The sequence below is a fragment of the Artibeus jamaicensis genome, unplaced genomic scaffold (genome assembly GCF_021234435.1).
Source record: "Artibeus jamaicensis isolate MK-2021 breed Jamaican fruit bat unplaced genomic scaffold, CSHL_Jam_final contig_659, whole genome shotgun sequence".
Lineage (NCBI taxonomy): Eukaryota > Metazoa > Chordata > Mammalia > Chiroptera > Phyllostomidae > Artibeus > Artibeus jamaicensis.
Genome location: NW_026521916.1, coordinates 825,244 through 844,552, shown reverse-complemented (window position 1 = coordinate 844,552; position 19,309 = coordinate 825,244). Strand labels below are relative to the sequence as shown.

Sequence of the window (19,309 nt, the reverse complement as noted above, 5' to 3'; positions counted from 1 at the left end):
AGGAACAATGCAGCTCCTTTGCTTCCTCTAGCCCCACTTTCTAACTCTCCTGCGAGACTGGTAGTTTCTCTCACTATGGCAACCGGCACTATAGTCCACAGTCAGCTCTGAGTCTCAGTTTCTGGTTCAGCCAGCCTCACCCACGTGATCTGCTTCCTTGCTGTGAGTTCTCTCACCCATCCGCCTCCTCACTGCACTGCCTGGTCAGCTGCTTCATTGCCGGTTCTCTGAGCCAGCCCTGGATGCATGGATGCATGGTCTGCCACCTTGCCATGGGTTCTCTCAGTTCAGTGGACCTCACAGCATGGTCTAGTCTGCCACCTTACTGTGAGTCCTTTTAGCCAGTCCCACCCATACAGTCCACAGTCTTGCCACAGGTTCTCTCCATCCACACATCTCCTCTGTCTCCCTCATTGCCCTCCTACTGGTCTGGTTGGTCTGGTTGACTGTTTCTTTAATTCCTTGGTTGTCATAGTTCCATAGGGTTTGATTTTCTGGCACTTCTGGCTGTTTATTTTTTTAATATTAGTTGTTATCTTCCTTTTGGTTGTGCAAGAAAGTGAAGGATTTCTACCTATACCTCCATCTTGGCCAGAACTCTATGTTCTTCTATGTTCGTCAGGGATATTGGCCTATAAATTTCTCCTTTTTTTGTAATGTCTTTATCTGGCTTTTGAATTAAGATAATGCTTACCTAGTAAAATGAGCTTTGAAGTCTTATCTCCTGTTGAATTTTTGTAATACTTTAAGACAGATAGGTGTTAGTTCTTCTTTGAATATTTGGTAAATTCACCTCTGAAGCCATCCAGTCCAGGATTTTTTGTGTTGGTATTGTTATCAGTCTATTCAGGTTTTGTAATTATTTCTGATTCAATTATGGAAGATTGTGTTTTTCTAGTAATTTTTCCATTTTGTTCAGGTTGTCCATTTTTTGGCATATAGTTGTTTTCACAATATTTCGTTACAATCTTTTGTATCTCTGTGATGTCTGTTGTTTTCTTCTTCATTTCTGATTTTATTTATTGGGGTCCCCTTTCTTTTTAATTGATGTGTCTGGTGAGAGGTTCATCAATCTTGTTTATCTTTGCAAAGAACAAGCTCTTGGTGTCATTGATCTTTTGCATGGTCTTTTTTAGTCTCTGTCTTTTATTTTTGCTTTTCTCTTTATTATTTCCTTTTTTAAAACCCATCCAGGCTTTCTTTGTTATTTTTCTAGTTATTTTAGTTGTAGGGTTAGATTGTTTGAGATTGTTCTTGCTTTTTGAGGTAGACCTGTAAGGCTATGAACTTTCCTCTCAGGACTACTTTTGCTGTGTACATAGATTTTGATTTTTTTGCATGTTTATTTTCATTTATTTTTAGGCAAATTTTTATTTCTTCTTTGACCTTCTTTCTAACCCATTAATTATTTAATATTGTGCTCTTTAGCCTCAACATGTTTGAATGTTTTTCAAGTTTTTTTTTATGGTAGTTGATTTCCAGTGTCATATCATTGTGTTTTAACATGATGTTTGATATTTCAGTCTTATTTAATATGTTCAGACTAATTTTGTGTTTTAACATATGGTTTATCTTTGAGAATGTCTCATGTGCACTTGAGAAGAATGTATACTCTGCTGCTTTGCTATAAAATGTTCTGTAAATATCAGTGAAATCCATCTGATATAGTCTGTTGTTTAAAATTACTGTTTTCTCCTATGCACCACAATGTTCATAGCAGCACAATTTACAATACCCAAGAGTTGGAAGCAACCTAGGTGCCCATCAGTAAATGAATGGATCCAAAAATTGTGGTGCATATACACAATGGAATTCTATGCAGCAGGGAGAAAGAAAGAGCTACTGCCCTTTGCAACAACATGGATGGAACTGGAAAGCATTATGCTGAGTGAAATAGGCCAGGTGTTGAAAGACAAATACCATATGATCTCACCTTTAACAGGAAGCTAAACAACAAAACAAACAAGCAAGCAGAATAAAAACAAAGACACTGAAATAGAGAACAAGGGGGCAGTGACCAGAGGGACGAGGGAAGGGAATTTAAGGGGGAAAAAGGGGGAGGGATTTGGAGGAACAAATACGAGCTAAGAGGGTGGAAATGGGAGGGAGGTGGGAGCACAGGGTGGGGGGGGGGCTGGGATGGGAGAAATAGACAAAAAACTGTACTTGAAAAATAACTAAATAAAATTATTTAAAAAATAATAAAATAAAATAAAATAAAATTACTGTTTTCTTGTTGATTTTTTCTTTTTTTTGGTCTGGAAGATCTAGCCCTTGATGACAGGGATGTGTTGATATCTTCCACCATCCACCAAGATTTTCTTTATATATTTAATATTTAAGTGCTCCTATATTGGGTGCATCTATGTTTATAAGGTTTATGTCTTCTTGTTGGACTAATCCCTTTAGTATTACATAGTGACCTTCTTTACTCCTTGTTATGGCCTGTGTAGTCTATTGTGTCAGACTGTTACTCCACCTTTTTTTGTTTATTTGTTTCCATTTTCTTAAAATATTTTTTATCTCTTTACTTTCAGCCTGTGTGTATATTTTGTTCTCAAACTGGTCTCTGTTAGACAGGATATGTGGGTCATGTTTCCTTATCCATTTAGCTACCCAATTTTTTTTATTGGAACATTCAATTCATTAACATTTAAGGTTATTCTTGACAGGTACTTACTTATTACCATTTTTATACCTTATTTATTTACTGTGTCTATATTTATGCCTTTTATTCATTTTGAATTGATTTTTGTAATAGGGACCAACCTGTAGTCTAGTTCCATTCTTTTGCACATGGTTTTCCAATTTACCCAGCATCATTTATTTCAAGGGTTTTATTTTCTATATTGTGTACTTTTTACTCCTTTGTCAAAAATTATTAGCCCATATATGTGTGGTTTTATTTCTGGACTCTCAATTCAGTTCCATTGGTCTGTATGTCTCTTCTGTCAATACCTTGCTGTTTTGATTATTACAGTTTTGTAGTATAATTCTTTTGTAGTATAAGTCACATAGTATGATATCTTTGTATTCATTATTTTTTCTCAGGATTACTTTGACTATTGGGGGGGTTGTGGTTACAAAGAAGTATGATGAATTTTGCTGTATTTCTTTAAAATATTACATTAATTTTAAAAGGGATTGCATTAAATCTGTGTATTACTTTGGGTAATATGGCCATTTTAACTATGTTGATTCTTCAAATCCATGAACAGAGAATATCTTTCCATTTCATTATCTTTTTTCAGTCTCTTATTAATGCCTTCTAGGTTTCAGTATACAGATAGTTCACATCCTATCTTAAATTTATTCCTAGGTATTTTATTATTTTTGTTGGAACCAAATAGGATTTTTTGGATGCCTTTTATTTCTTTCTCTCACCTGATTACTCTGCATAGGACTTCCACAACTATGTAAATAAGAGTGGTAAGTGTGGGCATTCTTATCTTGTTTCTCATTTTAGAGGAATAGCATTCTGTTTTTCACCATTGAGTATGATACTGGCTGAGGTTTTGTCACATATGGTCTTTATTATGTTGAGGTACTTTCTTTCTATACCTGTTTTATTGAGTGTTTTAATCACAAATGGATGTTACATCTTAACAAATGCTTATTCACAACTATTAATAAAATAATATGATTTTTATCCTTGGTTTTATTAGTGTGGTGAATCACATTGATTGGTTTGTATAGGCTGATGATCTTATGCCACTGGAATGAATCCCACTTACTATGGTGTGTTATTTTAATTTATCATTGTATTAAATGTTCTAGTATTTGTTTAGGATCTTTGCATCTGTATTCATCAAAGATATTGGTCTGTAGTTTTCTTTTTAGGGTTATTCTAAAAAGAATAACCAGAATAACCAGAATGGCAGGTTTTGGTATCATGGTTAGGATGGCATCATAAAACGTGCTGGGAAGTAGTATCTCTCCTTCAATTTTTTTGGAAGAGTTTGAGAAGGATAGGTATCAAGTCTTCCTTGAATGTTTGGTAAAATTCACTAGTAAAGCCGTCTGGTACTGGACTTTTATTTTGGGGGACATTTTTAGTTGTTTTTCCATTTCCTCAGTGTTTATCCACCCATTTAGATTTTCCATTATTTTATTATTACATTTAGGAATGTTATGAATATTTAGGAACTTACCATTTCTTCTAGGTTATTGAATTGGTGGCATAGCATATTTCATAGTATTCTAGTATGAACCATTGGATATCTGTGATGTCTGTGGTAATTCTACTCTTTCATTTCTGAATTATTATATGAGCCTTTTCTCTTCTTTACTGAGTCTAGCCAGGGATTTGTCAATTTTATTAATCTTTTCAAAGAACCTAGTTTTTGCTGTATTAGTTTTTGTATAGTAGTTTGTTCTCTATTTTATTCATTTTTGCTCTGTTTTCTATTATTTCCTTTCTTCTGCTGTATTAAGATGCTTTTGTTCTTCTTTTTCTAGTCTTTAAGATGTAAGGTTAGATTGTTTACATGGCATTTCAGTTGTTTCTTGAGATAGGCTTTCAATAATACAAACTTCCTTCTTAATACTACTTCAGATGTATCCTGGAAGTTTTGATATGTCATATTGTCATTCTCACTTGTGTCCATATGCCTTATGATCTTACCTTTTTTCTTTGATACAGTCACTTTTTAGTAGCATGATACTGATTGTGCATATATTTTTCGATTTTTCAATTCTTTTTTGCAGTTTATTTTCTAATTTATTTTGTTAACAAACTTTATTTTATTTTTTTATTGTTGTTCAACTACATTTATCCCCATTTTCTCCCACCTGCCCATATCCCACAATCAAAGCTAACCCCCCATTGTCTTTGTCCATGGGTCCTTTTGTCATGTTCCTTGATGACCCTCCCCCTTCTTACCCAGCTATTACCTTCCCCCCCCTCGGATTACAATAAGTTTCTTGTTTATTTCAATGTCTCTGTTATATTTTGCTTACTCATTTGTTTTGTTGATTAGGCTCTTGTCTTTCGATGACTGGATTAATGCCCTCCGGTTTCATCCATGCTGCTGCAAAGAGCAAGAGCTCCATTCTTTCTAATGCATAGTATTTCACTGAGTACATGTACCAGTTTTTTGATCCACTCATTTACTGACTGGCACTTAGGCTGCATCCAGCACTTGACTATTATAAATTCCACTGCTATGAACATTGGGATGCATAGGTTCTTTTAAGTTGGTGCCTCAGGATTCTTAGGATGTAATCCCAGCAGTGGAATTGCCAGTTTGAAAGTCAGTTCCATTTTTAGGGTTTTGAGGAAATTTCCATACTCTTTTCCACAGTGGCTGCACCAGTCTGCATTCCCACATACAGAACACTAGGGTTCCCTTTTCTCTACAACATCTCCAACACTTGTTTGTTGATTGGTTTATGATGGCTATTCTGAATGGTGTAAAGTGGTATCGCATTGTGATTCTATTTTGCATCTCTCTGATGGCTAGTAATGCTAAGCATCTTTTCATATGCCTCTGGACCCTCTCTATATGTCCTCCTTGGAGAAGTGTCTGTTCAAGTCCTTTGCCCATTGTTTCATTGGACTGTTTGTATTCTTGGTGTAGACTCTTATGGGTTCTTTATAAATTTTAGACATCAAACACTGTTTGAGGGCATCATTGTAAAATACATTTTCCCATACAGTTGCTTCCCTTTTCATTTTGCTGTTGTTTTATTTAGCTATGCAGAAGCTTTTTATTTTGATGTAGCCCATCTGTTTATTCTTTTCTTTATGTTCCTTATTCTAGGGGACATACAAGTGAAAATACTGCTGTGTAGAATATCTGAGATTTTCCTGCCTATGTTGTCCTGAAGGACTTTTATGGTGTCATGACTTATATGTAAAGCTTTTATCCATCGTGATTTTTTTGTATTTATGGTGTAAGTTGGTGTTTGAGTCTCACAATTTCAAGGCACTGTGGTCATGGAATCACCATCATAAGTTGTCAACATTCTTAAACTTGTTAAAGCTAGTTTTGTAACCCAACATATGATCTGTTCTTGAGAAAGTTCCATGTGCACTGGGGAAGAATGTATAATCTGATATTCTGAGATGAAAGGTTTTCTAAATGTATATTTTGTCTATTTGGTCTAAGGTGTCATTTAAGGCACATATAATTTTTTTAACTTTCTATTTAGACAATGTGTCTAGAGAGGTCAATGGAGGAGAGTGGTCCCCTACTATGGATGTGCTTTTGTCAATTTCTCCCTATAGATTTATTTAGTAGTATGTTTATGTATTTTAGTCTTCCTTGTTGGGTGCATATATATTAAGAGTTATATCATCTTGATGTAGTATCCCCAGTATTTTCATAAAATGTTTATATTTAAATCTTGTTACTTTAGTTCTCTTCAAATCTATTTTCGCAGTATAAGTATAGCTATGCTTGCTTTTCTGTGGATATTTTCTTGGAGAATGATTGCCCATACTTTCACTTTAAATTTAGCTTTGTCTTTGCACCTTACACATGTCTCTGCAAGGGACCATGTGCTTGGAGTTTTTCTTTTAAAGATTTTAAATATTTATTTTTAAAGAGAGGGGAAAGGAAGGAGGGAGAGAGGGAGAGAAGCAATGATGTGTGAGAGGCACATCAATCGTTTGCTGCTCATAAGTGCTCCAGTCAAGCACCAAACCTGCAGCCATGTGATCTGACAGGAAATCAAACAAACTGATGACCTTTCAATTCGCAGGAAGATGCCCAACCAATTGAATCATACCAGTAAGGGCTGGGTTATGTTTTTTGATTCAGTCTGTTACTCTGTGAATTCACCTTTTTATTGGTGAATTCAATCCATTTACATTTATGGTGTGTGAGGATTTCCTATAGCCATTTTGTTTTCTTGAAGCTCTCTGCCTCTATTTGTTCTTTTTCTTTGTGTTTTTGTCTGACATATTTGTTTGATGGTATTCTTAACTTCCACCCTGTATTTCCTCTTTTATACATTATGCGTCTCAGTTTTGTTTTGTTCTTTTGTCTGTGGTTACCTTTGGATTTATGAAAAATTAAGTTTCATGTATACAGTAGTTTTCTTGATGCATCTTAACTTCATCATTTTTTTTTTGGCTAGTTCAGATATTTCCCCCTTTCCTTTTTATGATTTTATTGCCACAAGTTATCCCTTTTTTGTGCTCTAATTTTGTTGGTCATCTTGCTCATAGATTTGTTACCTTTTGTTTTTTATTCCAGGTAGAATAACCCTTTTGTGTGTTTTCTTTAATGGAGGTCATTTGGTAATGAATTCCCTCAGATTCTGTATGTCTGGAAAATGCCTTTATTTCCCCTTCATATTTAAAGGATAACTTTGCTGGATATATTATTCTTGGCTGTTAAGTTCTCTCTTTCAGTTATTTGAATATTTGGTTCCACTCTCTTCTGGCTTGTAGAGTTTCTGCTGAGAAGTCTGATGATAATCTGATGGGCTTTCCTTTGTAGGTTACTTTTTTCTTTTCCCTGGCTGTCTTGAGAATCCTAAGTTTGTTGTTAATTTTTGATAGTTTTAATACAGTGTGTTTTGGAGAAGTCTTCTTTGTACTGTGGTAACTAGGTGTTCTGTTTGCTTCTTGGATTTGAGGATCTAGTTCTTTCTGCAGGTTTGGGGAGTTCTCATCTACTCTTTGAATAGGCTCTCGGTTCCCTTCTCCCTGTCTTCTTTCTCCAGTATGCCTATTACACGTATAAAGCTTTTACTGATAAAATCAGATAGTTCTCACAGAGCTCTTTTTTTTATGCTCAGATCTATCTCTTCTCTCTGTATCATTTCTAGATTTCTATCTTTGGTACCACTGATGCTTTTATCCATTTTGGTGTGCTTTGTATCCTATGCTCACTAGTTCATTGTTGATCTCTTTTATTGAACTCTTCATCTCCAATATTTTTGCTTGTTTGTTTTTTGAAGTTTCAGTCTCCTTGGTGAAGTACTCCTTTAATTCATTGTTTACTGAGCTTGTGAAGTTTCCTGTTTGTATTTTCTTGCATCTCGTTGAGTATTTTCAGAACTCCATCCTTGAATTCACCTTCATTTATGTCACATATTTCTGTGTCTGTAAGCTTGTTTTATTGGAGATTTTTCATATTCTTTCTGAGCTGCCTTGCTACCTCAGTTATTCATGGTATTTGTTGGATTTCTTCTTTGTCTAGGCATCATCAATCTGTGAAGGGAATTTCTCTAGCAGATTAATAGGAAGAGGTCTTTATTATATTTTCCAATAGGGGGCACTGGATCCTAAGTTGTTTGCTTGCTTGTTTGTTTGTTTGTTTGTTTGTTTGTTTTAGCTCTCTGGAATCCCAGAGTAGCCCTGCTGTCTCTGGCTGCCCTCAGTGTACCCATGATGCATTGAGGTTGGGAGAGGCTGGGGCAATGTGCAGGCTTGTTAGTTTTGCACTACTGGTAACGGCAAACTTGGTCCTCTGCAGGGTGCTCCCTATGCCCCTGTTTTCAGGAGTAGTCACAGAGTGTGCCCTTCGCTCAGGGAGAAATGCAATTCTGTCATGCTAGTTCTGGGGCTCCCAGATAATGGTCTTTGTAACCCCCACCAGGAGAAAAGGGAGGCACATTCTGGGAGGCTAAGTGAAGGTGGCCAGGCTCCTGGCTTTGTTTCTCCATCTGAAATGCCCACTGCCCAAACACCCCAGCCCCACTCTTGTGCTGAGTCCTTTTCCAGGTCCTTCAGCTCAGCTGCAGCTCCTGCAGGAGTGGCCACTGAGTCTCTTTGTTCCTCCTACTGAAGGGGGTGTCAGCTACCATCAGGCTCCTTCCCATTCTGGTAAGAGTCCTGCCTTGAGCTCCTGGCTACAGGGCTGTGTCCTTGGCTCCTGTCAGCTCCACTCCCCTTTTCGCATCTCTCTTTTGTTTCACTTGCCTACTTTAGGTGTTTCAATACTCGAAACTCTCAATCACGTTTTTCCGTTGAGCAGGGAATTCTTTGTTGCGCTAGATCTATTCAGATATCTGGAACTTCAAAGGGAGACACCAAGGGGATGGCTCACACTGCCATTCCTCTGAAGTTACTTGGGGGCACTCATTTTTGCTGACCTTTCTTTAAGTAGGGTTATTGCCCAGAATACCAATTATGGTCTGTCATCTTATATGGTGGATTTTGCTAATTCTCCTGACTTCTCGTTACTTTGTAGCGTGGTCTATTCCAAAAAGCTTGAAACACTCATAAATGAGTCTTCCATGCATACTGAGGTATGCCAGCTCTGTAGACCGTTATATATTAATTTCTGGGGGGCTAGTATTAGCCTTTGATATTTGCCTTTGAGAGCACATTTTTCCATAATTTATCACAATAAGGGTATTCTTAGAATCAATTTTGAGGAAGCAATTACTTTAAATTCTCTTGTGAATAACTTGAGTTGCATTTAATGCTGCTATAGTTATTGTACTTGTTTAAAATTCGTATGCATTAAAATAACAAACAGAAGATTTAGATTTGAATTTTGACTTGTAAAAGTCAACACTTAGCTATAATGCTGTTGATAGGCAATTGCTCATATAAGTATATTTGGCTATAGCTATATAAGAAAAATATAAATTTATTTAGATACGATATATGAAACAATGAAAGTTCTTTGAAGTAGGGAAGCAAAATGGGTATTTCCTAAGTACCTTGCTAATTTTAATTGTTTTAGGTAAGTAAAGATCAAAGTCTTTCAGATGCAGAGTTGCCAACCCCTGATAAAGCAGCCACTTTGAGTGTCACACAAGCCGTGAAGTGTGTGCAAAATCTTGAAGAGCTGAAAAGTCACCTTAAAGATGGATCCGAAAGCTCTGCTAAAGTCATGTTATATAAGCCCGAGTAAGTAGAATATGAGTTTATAGAATAAAACATAAGTGGGTATGTAACTAGTAATGAATGTGAGGTAATGGTTCAGATATTACACTACACATAGAGCTTCTAGGTCAAATCAGAAGGTCTAGTCAGCTTGTTTCTATTTGAAAACTTTAATAGTTTGAAGTGGCACTGTTTAACACAGTAGACACTAGCCATAGTGGCTATTAAAATGAAAATTCAATTCAATTTAATTAAAAAACCAATTTCTTAGTTACACTAGCTACATTTCAAGTGCTTAGTAGCTATGGCTACTGTTGGAAAGTTCTTTCAGACATTGCTGGCTTTGGAATATCTGACCTATGAACTTTCTTTTAGTTTGATTGGGTAGCCTGCATAATAAATAGAAAACTAAAGTGGGATTAAATATTTTATTGTTCATGAACATCATTATTTAAAGTTACATGGGGACAGGGATATCTTCCAAAGAATAAATTTCTCCTGTTAGTTGAGAAAAGCCTTTCTTTTTTCCTAGTGGGTGGACATTCAAATGAATGATTATAGTGATACTCCCATTATCTGTCGATGCTCATTTTTGATATTTGAGGATTACCTGTCTTGAAATTAAGTAGACGAATAAATCATCATTATAGAATATCTTCCATGGTTTCTTCCCTCCTCACAGAGTTACTATTTGTGTGCACGTTACTATCTGAGAACACTTCAGATCCATTCCCTTAACAAATTTCAAGAATACAATACAGTAGTGTTATTAAGTGTAAATACCATGATGTACATAAGATCTCTAGGATGTATTCAACTTATAACTGAAAGTTTGTACCATTTGACCAACATTTCCCCATCTCCTCAATCCCCCATATTCTGGAAACCACCATTGTACTCTCTGGTTCTAAGAGTCTGACTTTTTTAGATTTCACATGTAAGTGAGATAATGTGTCTTTCTCTGTTGGGCTTATTTCATTTAGCATAATGTCCTCCAGGTTCATCTATGTTGTGATAGATAACAGCATTTTGTATTTATGGCCAAGTAGTATTCCTTTTGTATATATTTACCATGATTTCTGTATCCATTCACTGTAAGCTAAGTTGTTTCCATATCTTGGCAGTTATCAGCAATACTGCAATAAATGAGGGAGTGCAGATATCTCTTTGGAGATACAGATTCCACTGTTTTTAGATAAAACTTGGAAGTGGGATTGCTGGATTATATGGTGGTAATTCTTTTTTATATGTTTTTTTTAGGAACATATTGTTGCCCCTTAAGGTTCTAAAATTCACATTGTCAACAGCAGTGTACAAGTGTTCCCTTTCTCCACATCCTCACCAACACTTGTCTGTTGTCGTTTCAGTAATGGCCATCCTAACAGGTGTGAAGTGATATCTCACAGTGCTTTTGCTTTGTATTTCCCTGATGATTAGTGATGTTGAGTACCTTTTTATGTACCTGCTGGCCATTTGTCTATTTTCTGTGAAAAATTTTCTGTAGAATGAATGGGGAATTGCTTGTAATGGGGAATAACATTAGACTGTAAAGCAATATGTAGGATAAGGTAGAAGAGATCCTTGTCAGAGGAATTGGATGCTTTGCTAAAGAAATATTTATTTACTTCATAAAATAGGGTATTTCTGAAGATTTTTAAAATAAAAAAGTGGATTTTTAAAATATTTGATTTTAGAGAGGGGAAGGAAGGGAGAAAGAGGGGAACAGAACCATTAATGTGTGGTTGCCTCTCACATGTCCCCTACCAGGGACTGGGCCCCCAACACGGGCATGTACCCTGATTGGGAATTGAATTGGTGACCTTTTGATTCATAGGCCATCATTCAATCCACTAAGCCACATCAGCTACAGCAGGAAAGTGGTTTTAATTTTCATCTTTTTGATGATTAGTGACGTTGAGCATTTTTTCACATCTACTGGCTATATATATGACCTATGGAGAAATGTCTATTCAATTCCTTTGCCCATTTTAAAAATTTAATTTGTGTTCCTAGTGTTGAGTAATATAAGTCTTATATTTTTACAAAATTAACCCCTTACCAGATATGTGAGAGAGCACCCAAAAACCCCAGAATTTATTTATTAAAAATTGTGTATTTATTCTTCTATATTTAAAATTCAGTCACCTTCAAAGTACACTTCATTTGATGTAGTACACCTATCAAGACATTTTTTTTCCACTGCTCAAAACAGTTTCTGAACTCATCCATTTTGATGCCTTTTAGTGCTTCTGCCATTTTTTTCCACCTCTTCCACATTGGCAAAATGTTTGTTTGAGGGCTTTTTTTATATGGGGAAACAAAAAGAAAGTTGCTCAAGGCGGGATCAGGTAAACAAAGAGGCTGGTTGCATAGGGACTGTCATATTTGTTCAAAACTGCTGAACATTCAGTACAGTGTGGGCAGGTAAGGTCATAAATCACTCATGAAATAGGCAAATGGGTTGAGACAGTCTTCAAAAAAATTTAACTGAAGTGGAGTGCAGCCTCTCACAACAATGCCAGGTGATGCAGATGGGTTCCCAGAACACTAATCTAGTGTGAGAAACCTGTACTACAAGAGACCAGCCCTCCAGAAGATAATTCCAGGTTTGTGAGGTCAAACTTTGTATCACTAGCAATATGTTCCTCCACACAGTGTGTTCCATTTCAATTTTGTTTATTTCTTTCCTGTGCATAAAGATTTCTTTGCATGCTTTTTGGTTTGATGTAGTCCCACTTGTTTTTTTCTTTCCTTTATCTCCCTTGACCTAGCAGATATATCAGCAAAAATATTGCTACCAGACATGTCTAAAATTTTAATGCTTTTGTTATCTTCTGGGATTTTTACAGTTTCACAACTAACACTGAAGTCTTTTATCCATTTTAAGTTCATTCTTAGGCACAGTGTAAGTTGGTGGTCTAGTTCATTTTTCTGCATATACCTGTCCAATTTTCCCATATAATAACATATTTCTTTGTGGTGCACTGCTTATAAAGCCTTACTATAACCAAGGCCAGATAATTGCTATCAACGCTTTCTTCTCATATCTTCAGAATGCATTTGTTACATTCAAATCTTGTATCAATAGGGAATTTATTTTGGCATATTACATGAACAACAAAACTATTTTTAACAATGGTTTACTTTTTGTGAGTATTATAACCTATAGGAAATTGATAACTAAAACTATAAAATACTAAATTATTATATGTCCATTTGAATCTGTTTCTAAACTTTTCATTCAGTCCAGAACCACACTGCTTTAGTTTTTTCAGTTTTACATTATATAAATATAAACTTTATATGATTTATGAGTAAACTTTCTTTAATTGTTATTTCATATATTCACCAATTTCTTATCTCAATGTATCCTACAATAGTTCTGTTAAGCTAAAATATATTTTCACTTATACCTAGAAATGAATTACAGTAAGTTTGTATATGAATTTGAAGAAACTAAAAAATCAAATTATATTATTGAGACTTTTTTTTTGCAGTTTTGACTACCAATTTTATTTTATTTTATTTTTTAATTTTATTTAGTTATTTTTCAAGTACAGTTTTTTGTCTATTTCTCCCATCCCAGCCTCCCCTGCCCCATGCTCCCCACCTCCCTCCCATTTCCACCCCCCTTAGTTCTCATCCCTGTGTCCTTCCTATTTGTTCCTCCAAATCCCTCCCCTTTTTCCCCCTTAAATTCCCTTCCCTCTCCCCTCTGGTCACTGTCCCCCTGTTCTCTATTTCAGTGTCTTTGTTTTTATTCTGCTTGCTTATTTGTTTTGTTGTTTAGCTTCCTGTTAAAGGTGAGATCATATGGTAGTTGTCTTTCAACACCTGGCCTATTTCACTCAGCATAATGCTTTCCAGTTCTATCCATGCTATTGCAAAGGGTAGGAACTCCTCCTTTCTTTCTGCTGCATAGAATTTCATTGTGTAAATGTACCATAGTTTTTTGATCCATTCATTTACTGATGGGCACCTAGGTTGCTTCCAACTCTTAGCTATTGTAAATTGAGCTGCTATGAACATTGGGGTGCATAGGTTCTTTGGGTTGGTGTTTCAGGGTTCTTACAATTTAATCCTAGAAGTGGAATTGCCAGGTCAAAAGGCAGTTCCATTTTTAGTTTTCTGAAGAAATTCCATACTGTTTTTCATAGTGCCTGAACCAATCTGTTATCCCACCAACAGTGCTCTCTTTTCTCCACAACCTCTTTAACACTTGTTGCTTTCTTTATGATGGCCATTCTGACTGGTGTAAAGTAGTATCTCATTGTGGTTTTAATTTTCATCTCTCTGATGGCTAGTGATGCTGAGCATCTTTTCATATGTCTCTGGACCCTTTGTATATCCTCCTTAGAAAAATGTCTCTTCAAGTCCTTGGCCTATTTCTTAATTGGGTTGTTTGTCTTCCTAGAGATAAATTGTGTGAGTTCTTTATGTATTTTGGCGATCAAACCCTTGTCTGAGGCATCATTGGCAAATATGTTATATCATACAGTTGGTTTTCTTTTCCTTTTAATTCTGTTTCCTTTAGCCACACAGAAGCTTTTTATTTTGATGAGATCCCAGTAGTTTATTCTTTCCTTTATGTCCCTTACTTTGGTAACATATCAGTGAAAATATTGCTGTGTGGAATAGCAAAGATTTTCCTGCTTGTGTTCTCCTGAAGGACTTTTATGGTGTCATGACTTATATATGTCTTTTATCCACCTTGAATTTATTCTCTATTGTGTATGCTGTAAGTTGATTATAAAGAGACTTTTTTGCCTGGAGCTGTCCAGATTTACCAACACCATTTGTTGAAAAGGCGATTTTTACTCCATTGTATGCTTCTTCCCACTTTGTCAAATATTAATTGGCCATAGAGACTTGGGTTTATTTACAGGTTCTCTATTCTGTTCCATTGGTCTATGTGCCTGTTTTTATGCCACTACCAGGCTGTTTTGATTATAAGTGGCATTGTGATACAGTTTGGTATCAGGTATTGTGATCCCTCCTACTTTGCTCTTCTTTCTCAAAATTGCAGCTGCTATTTGGGGTCATTTATGGTTCCATATAAATTTGTGAAGTGTTTGTTCTATGTCTGTGAAATATGCCATTGGTACTTTAATAGATATTGCATTGAATCTGTAAATTGCTTTGGGTAGTATGGACATTTTGATGATGTTAATTCTTCTGATCCATGAACATGGTACATGCTTCCATTTGTTTGTGTCTTCCTTGATTTCTTTCTTCAGTATTGTGTAGTTTTCTGAGTAAAGGTATTTTACCTCCTTGGTTAGGTTTATTCCCAGGTATTTTATTTTTCTTTTTGCTATATCGAATGGGATTTTTTTCTTGATTCCTGCTTTTGCTGATTCACTGTCGGTATACAAAAATGCCTTTGATTTCTGGATATTGACTTTGTAGCCAGCTGTTTTGCCAAATTCATTAATTAGTTTGAGCAGTTTTTGGGTAGAGTCTATAGGATTTTCCATGTACACTATCATGTCATCTGCAAACAGTGACAGTTTTGCTTCCTCCTTTCCTATTTGGATGCCTTTTATTTTGCCTGATCGCTGTGGCTAAAACTTCCAATAGTATATTGAATAGAAGTGTCACCACTTATTTTTAAGTCATTTGCTGACAGTAAATTTATTTTTGTGTATGATGTAAGTATGTGATTCAGTTTCATTTTTTTTGCATGTACCAATCCAGTTCTCCCAACACTATTTGTTGAAGGGATTATTTTTTTATTTCATTGTATGCTAGTACCCCCTTAATTGACCATAGAGACATGGGTTTACTTCTGGGCTCTCTATTCTGTTCCATTGACCTATATGCTAGTACCAGACTGTTTTGATTGCAGTGGACTTGTAGTATAGTTTGATACCAGGTATTGTGATATCTCCAACTTTGTTCTTCTTTTTCAAGATTGCTGAGGCTATTTGGGTTTTGTTTCATGGGGTTTTTTGTTGTTGTTCCATATAATTTTTGGAGTTTTTGTTCTAGGTCTGTGAAATATGCCATTGATATTTAAGTAGGAATCATGTTGAATCTATAGATTACTTTGGGTAGTATGGACATTTTAATGATGTTAATTCTTCCAATCCATGAATGTGGTAAATGCTTGCATTTATTTGAATCTTCTTCAATTTCTTCCTTAATCCTGGTTTAACTGAGTTTAATTTGAATGCCTGAAGTATTATACTTTTACTTGTAGTGTCAGTTTGAAAGAAATATCTTTTGTTTGATTAAGAATGTTTACTTTACTTTCTAGATTACTGCCTATGATTTCACTTATATGTGAATTATAAAACTGAAAGCAACTAGTAGGAAAACATACAAAAACTCATAGACACAGACAACAGTATGATGGTTACCAGAGGAGAGGGGCTGGAGGGGGTCAAATATATGGTAACAGAAGATGATTTGAGTTTGAGTGGTGGGCACACAAAGCAATATACAGATCAGGTGCCATACAAATGTACAGTTGAAACCTACGTAATGTTACTAAACAATATCACTCCAATAAGTTTAATTTTAAGTAAAACTCTAGGTGTTGAAAAAATGAATATTAAATTCTAGTGATATATTCCTAGTGCACAAAATGAATATACTTTAAACCTGGCATAATATTATATACTTCTTTTAACAATTTCAATATTATTAATTTTAAAAGTTCTTTATTGATATTTTCTTCACTTGCTAATGATTTGGAAAAAACATGATATCCTTTACCTGTAAAGCTTGTTTCAGTTGTTCATGAAGGACTTTGTTCTCAGTTTCCAGAGCACAAGCTATTTTCTAGGATGTAACATAAGAAGGGGTGGGGGAGTGTTCATTTTGGTACTTCTGTTTTTAATAAATTTTTCTTACACTTATTACCTTTCTAAACTCCATATGAAGAGCCAAGATGATGATTTAAGCATAAATGTTTACTGTGTAATTCTCAGCCATAATGGTGGAAAATTTCTGTAGCTAAACCTTCCTATTGATTTTTCATATGCAAACTAACTTGCAATTTGGCAAATTATAACTAAAGTAAATTAAACATCTCATTTCTAGTTTAAAAATGAACATTAAAATTTTATGAAGAGAAGCAACTTTTTTCTCAACACAAAATAAGTATAGTTCAGACTTTGCGAGTAGGAGTGGATTCTATTACACATTAAAGAGCTCAAGAATTCTTCACCAGAGGAAAGAATTGAGGAACCATACCTAAAGTCCCCCTTTCTCCTCTGGTATACAATAGCAAATACCTACTGGACAAGCCCAGCCACACAGAGCCACCATAAACTATGAACAAAATACAAATATCAATATTTCAAAGCAACCAAGAGTAATTAGATTCTTGAGAGAAGGTGACCAAGAGTAGTATTTTTGGTTTTTGGCGCCTAGTCTGAGAGCATGCCCTATCTGAGCCAGGCAAGAACCTGATAACTGATAGAAAGCCTGAGTTTTTAGAACTTAAAAAAAAACAGGTAACAGAGTTCAGGGCAATATAGCCACTCAAAAAGTTAGGGGAAGCCCTGGCTGGCATAGCTCAGTGGATTGAGCGTGGGCCTGCGAACCAGAGTATCACGGTTCGATTCCCAGACAGGGCACATGCCTGGGTTGCAGGCCAGTTCCCGGCAGGGGACACACGAGAGGCAACCATACATTGATATTTCTCTCCCACTCTTTTCCCTTCCCTTCCCCTCTCTCTCAAAAAAAAAGAAAAACATTTTTAAAAAGTTAGGGGAAAATCACACAAATTAGAGAACCAGAGACTGGGAGCTGCAAACTGTATAATCTCTCCCCAAACCTCCCTCTGATTCTTAAACCACACATGCATGGAGAAGATTCTAAACAGCCCATCAAAAGCTTTAAAAAATTCCATTTGAACTGGTGCCTAAATACAGTATTTTTATTTTGTAGCCAACCATGTCAATTATGTATTAAACCAAAATAAATAAAAACAAAAAAATACCAATTATCTGAAGAATATAGCAGAATTTAGGGTTTCAACATGATATTACAGCTATCCAGAATACAATTTAGAGCTATTTGACATTTGAAGAAACAGAAATTGATTCTTTTTTTAAATATATTTTATTGATTAGGCCATTATGGTTGTCCCATTCCCCCCCTTCATTCCCCTCCACCCTGCACACCCCCTTTCTGCACATTCCCCTATTTAGTTCATGTCCATGTGTCACAAGTTCTTTAGCTTCTACATTTCCCATACAATTCTTGCCTTCTCCCTGTCTATTTTCTACCTACCATCTATGCTACTTATTCTCTGTACCTTCTTCCCCATTCTCCTCCTCCCACTCCCCTGTTGCTAACCCTCCATGTGATCTCCATTTCTGTGGCTCCACTCCTGATCTACCTGTCCATTTAGTTTGTTTTTGTTTTAGGTGTGGTTGTTAACAACTGTGAGTTTGCTGTCCTTTCACTGTTCATATTTTTTATCTTCTTTTTCTTAGGTAAGTCCCTTTAACATTTCATATAATAAGGGCTTGGTGATGTTGAACTCTTTGAACTTGACCTTATCTGAGAAGTATTTTATTTGCCCTTCCATTCTAAATGAGAGCTTTGCTGGATGGAGCAAATTTGGATGTAGATCTTTGCATTTCATGACTTGGGATACTTCTTTCCAGCCCCTTCTTGCCTGTAAGGTCTCTTTTGAGAAATCTGCTGACAGACTGATGGGCACTCCTTTGTAGGTGACTGTCCCCTTATCTCTTGCTGCTTCTAGGATTCTCTCCTTCATTTTAATTTTGGCTAATGTAATTATGATATGCCTTGGTGCATTTCTCCTTGGGTCCACCTTCTTTGGGAGTGTCTGGGCTTCCTGGACTTCCTGGAAGCCTATTTCCTTTGCCGGATTGGGGAAGTTCCCTTTTGTTATTTGTTCAAATAAGTTTTCCACTTGTTGCTCTTCCTATTCCCCTTCTGGTACTCCTATAATTCAGGTGATGGAACATTTAAAGATGTCCTGGAGGCTCCTAAGCCTCTCCTCATTTTTTTGAATTGTTGCTTCTTCATTCTTTTCTGTTTGGTTGTTTCTTCCTTCCTTCTGGTCTACTTTATTGATTTTAGTCCCAGTTTTGTTTTCATCACTGTTGGTCCCTGTGCATTTTGCTTCATCTCACTTAGTATAGCCTTTATTTTTCATCTAATTTGTGACTAAAATCAGCCAGATCTGTGACCAACCTGATCACCAGTGTTTTGAACTGTGCATCTGATACGCTGGCTATCTCTTTGTTGCATAGAAGTATTGGCTCTGGGGATTTGAGCTGTTCTTCTTGAGCCATAATGTTTTGGTCTGTTTGCGCCTGTTATGTATGAGGGGCAGAGGCTTAGGTGTTCACCAGGATGGGTCTACCCTGTCACTGGATTGTCACTATGGGTGGGATCAGAGAGGGAGCAATGGAGTTTGTTGGCTCTCTCTTGGATTTTGGTCCCCTCTGCCACTTCCCACGAGCAAATTGGGCCCTTCTGGTGCTGTTTTCTGGGTAGGTGAGCTTGTGTACATTCTAGGACCCTGTGGAT

General features: G+C 36.1%; 1 protein-coding gene across 1 annotated transcript in view; it reads right to left on the bottom strand.

The window, feature by feature from the left end:
• CCDC7 (coiled-coil domain containing 7) overlaps positions 1 to 19,309 on the bottom strand; it is a 362,459-nt gene that overhangs the window by 70,665 nt on the left and 272,485 nt on the right. Inside the window, exon 14 of the mRNA XM_053670977.1 lies at positions 16,511 to 16,576. Coding sequence (XP_053526952.1) covers positions 16,511 to 16,576 — 66 coding nt within the window. The remainder of the gene's footprint in view (positions 1 to 16,510; positions 16,577 to 19,309) is intronic.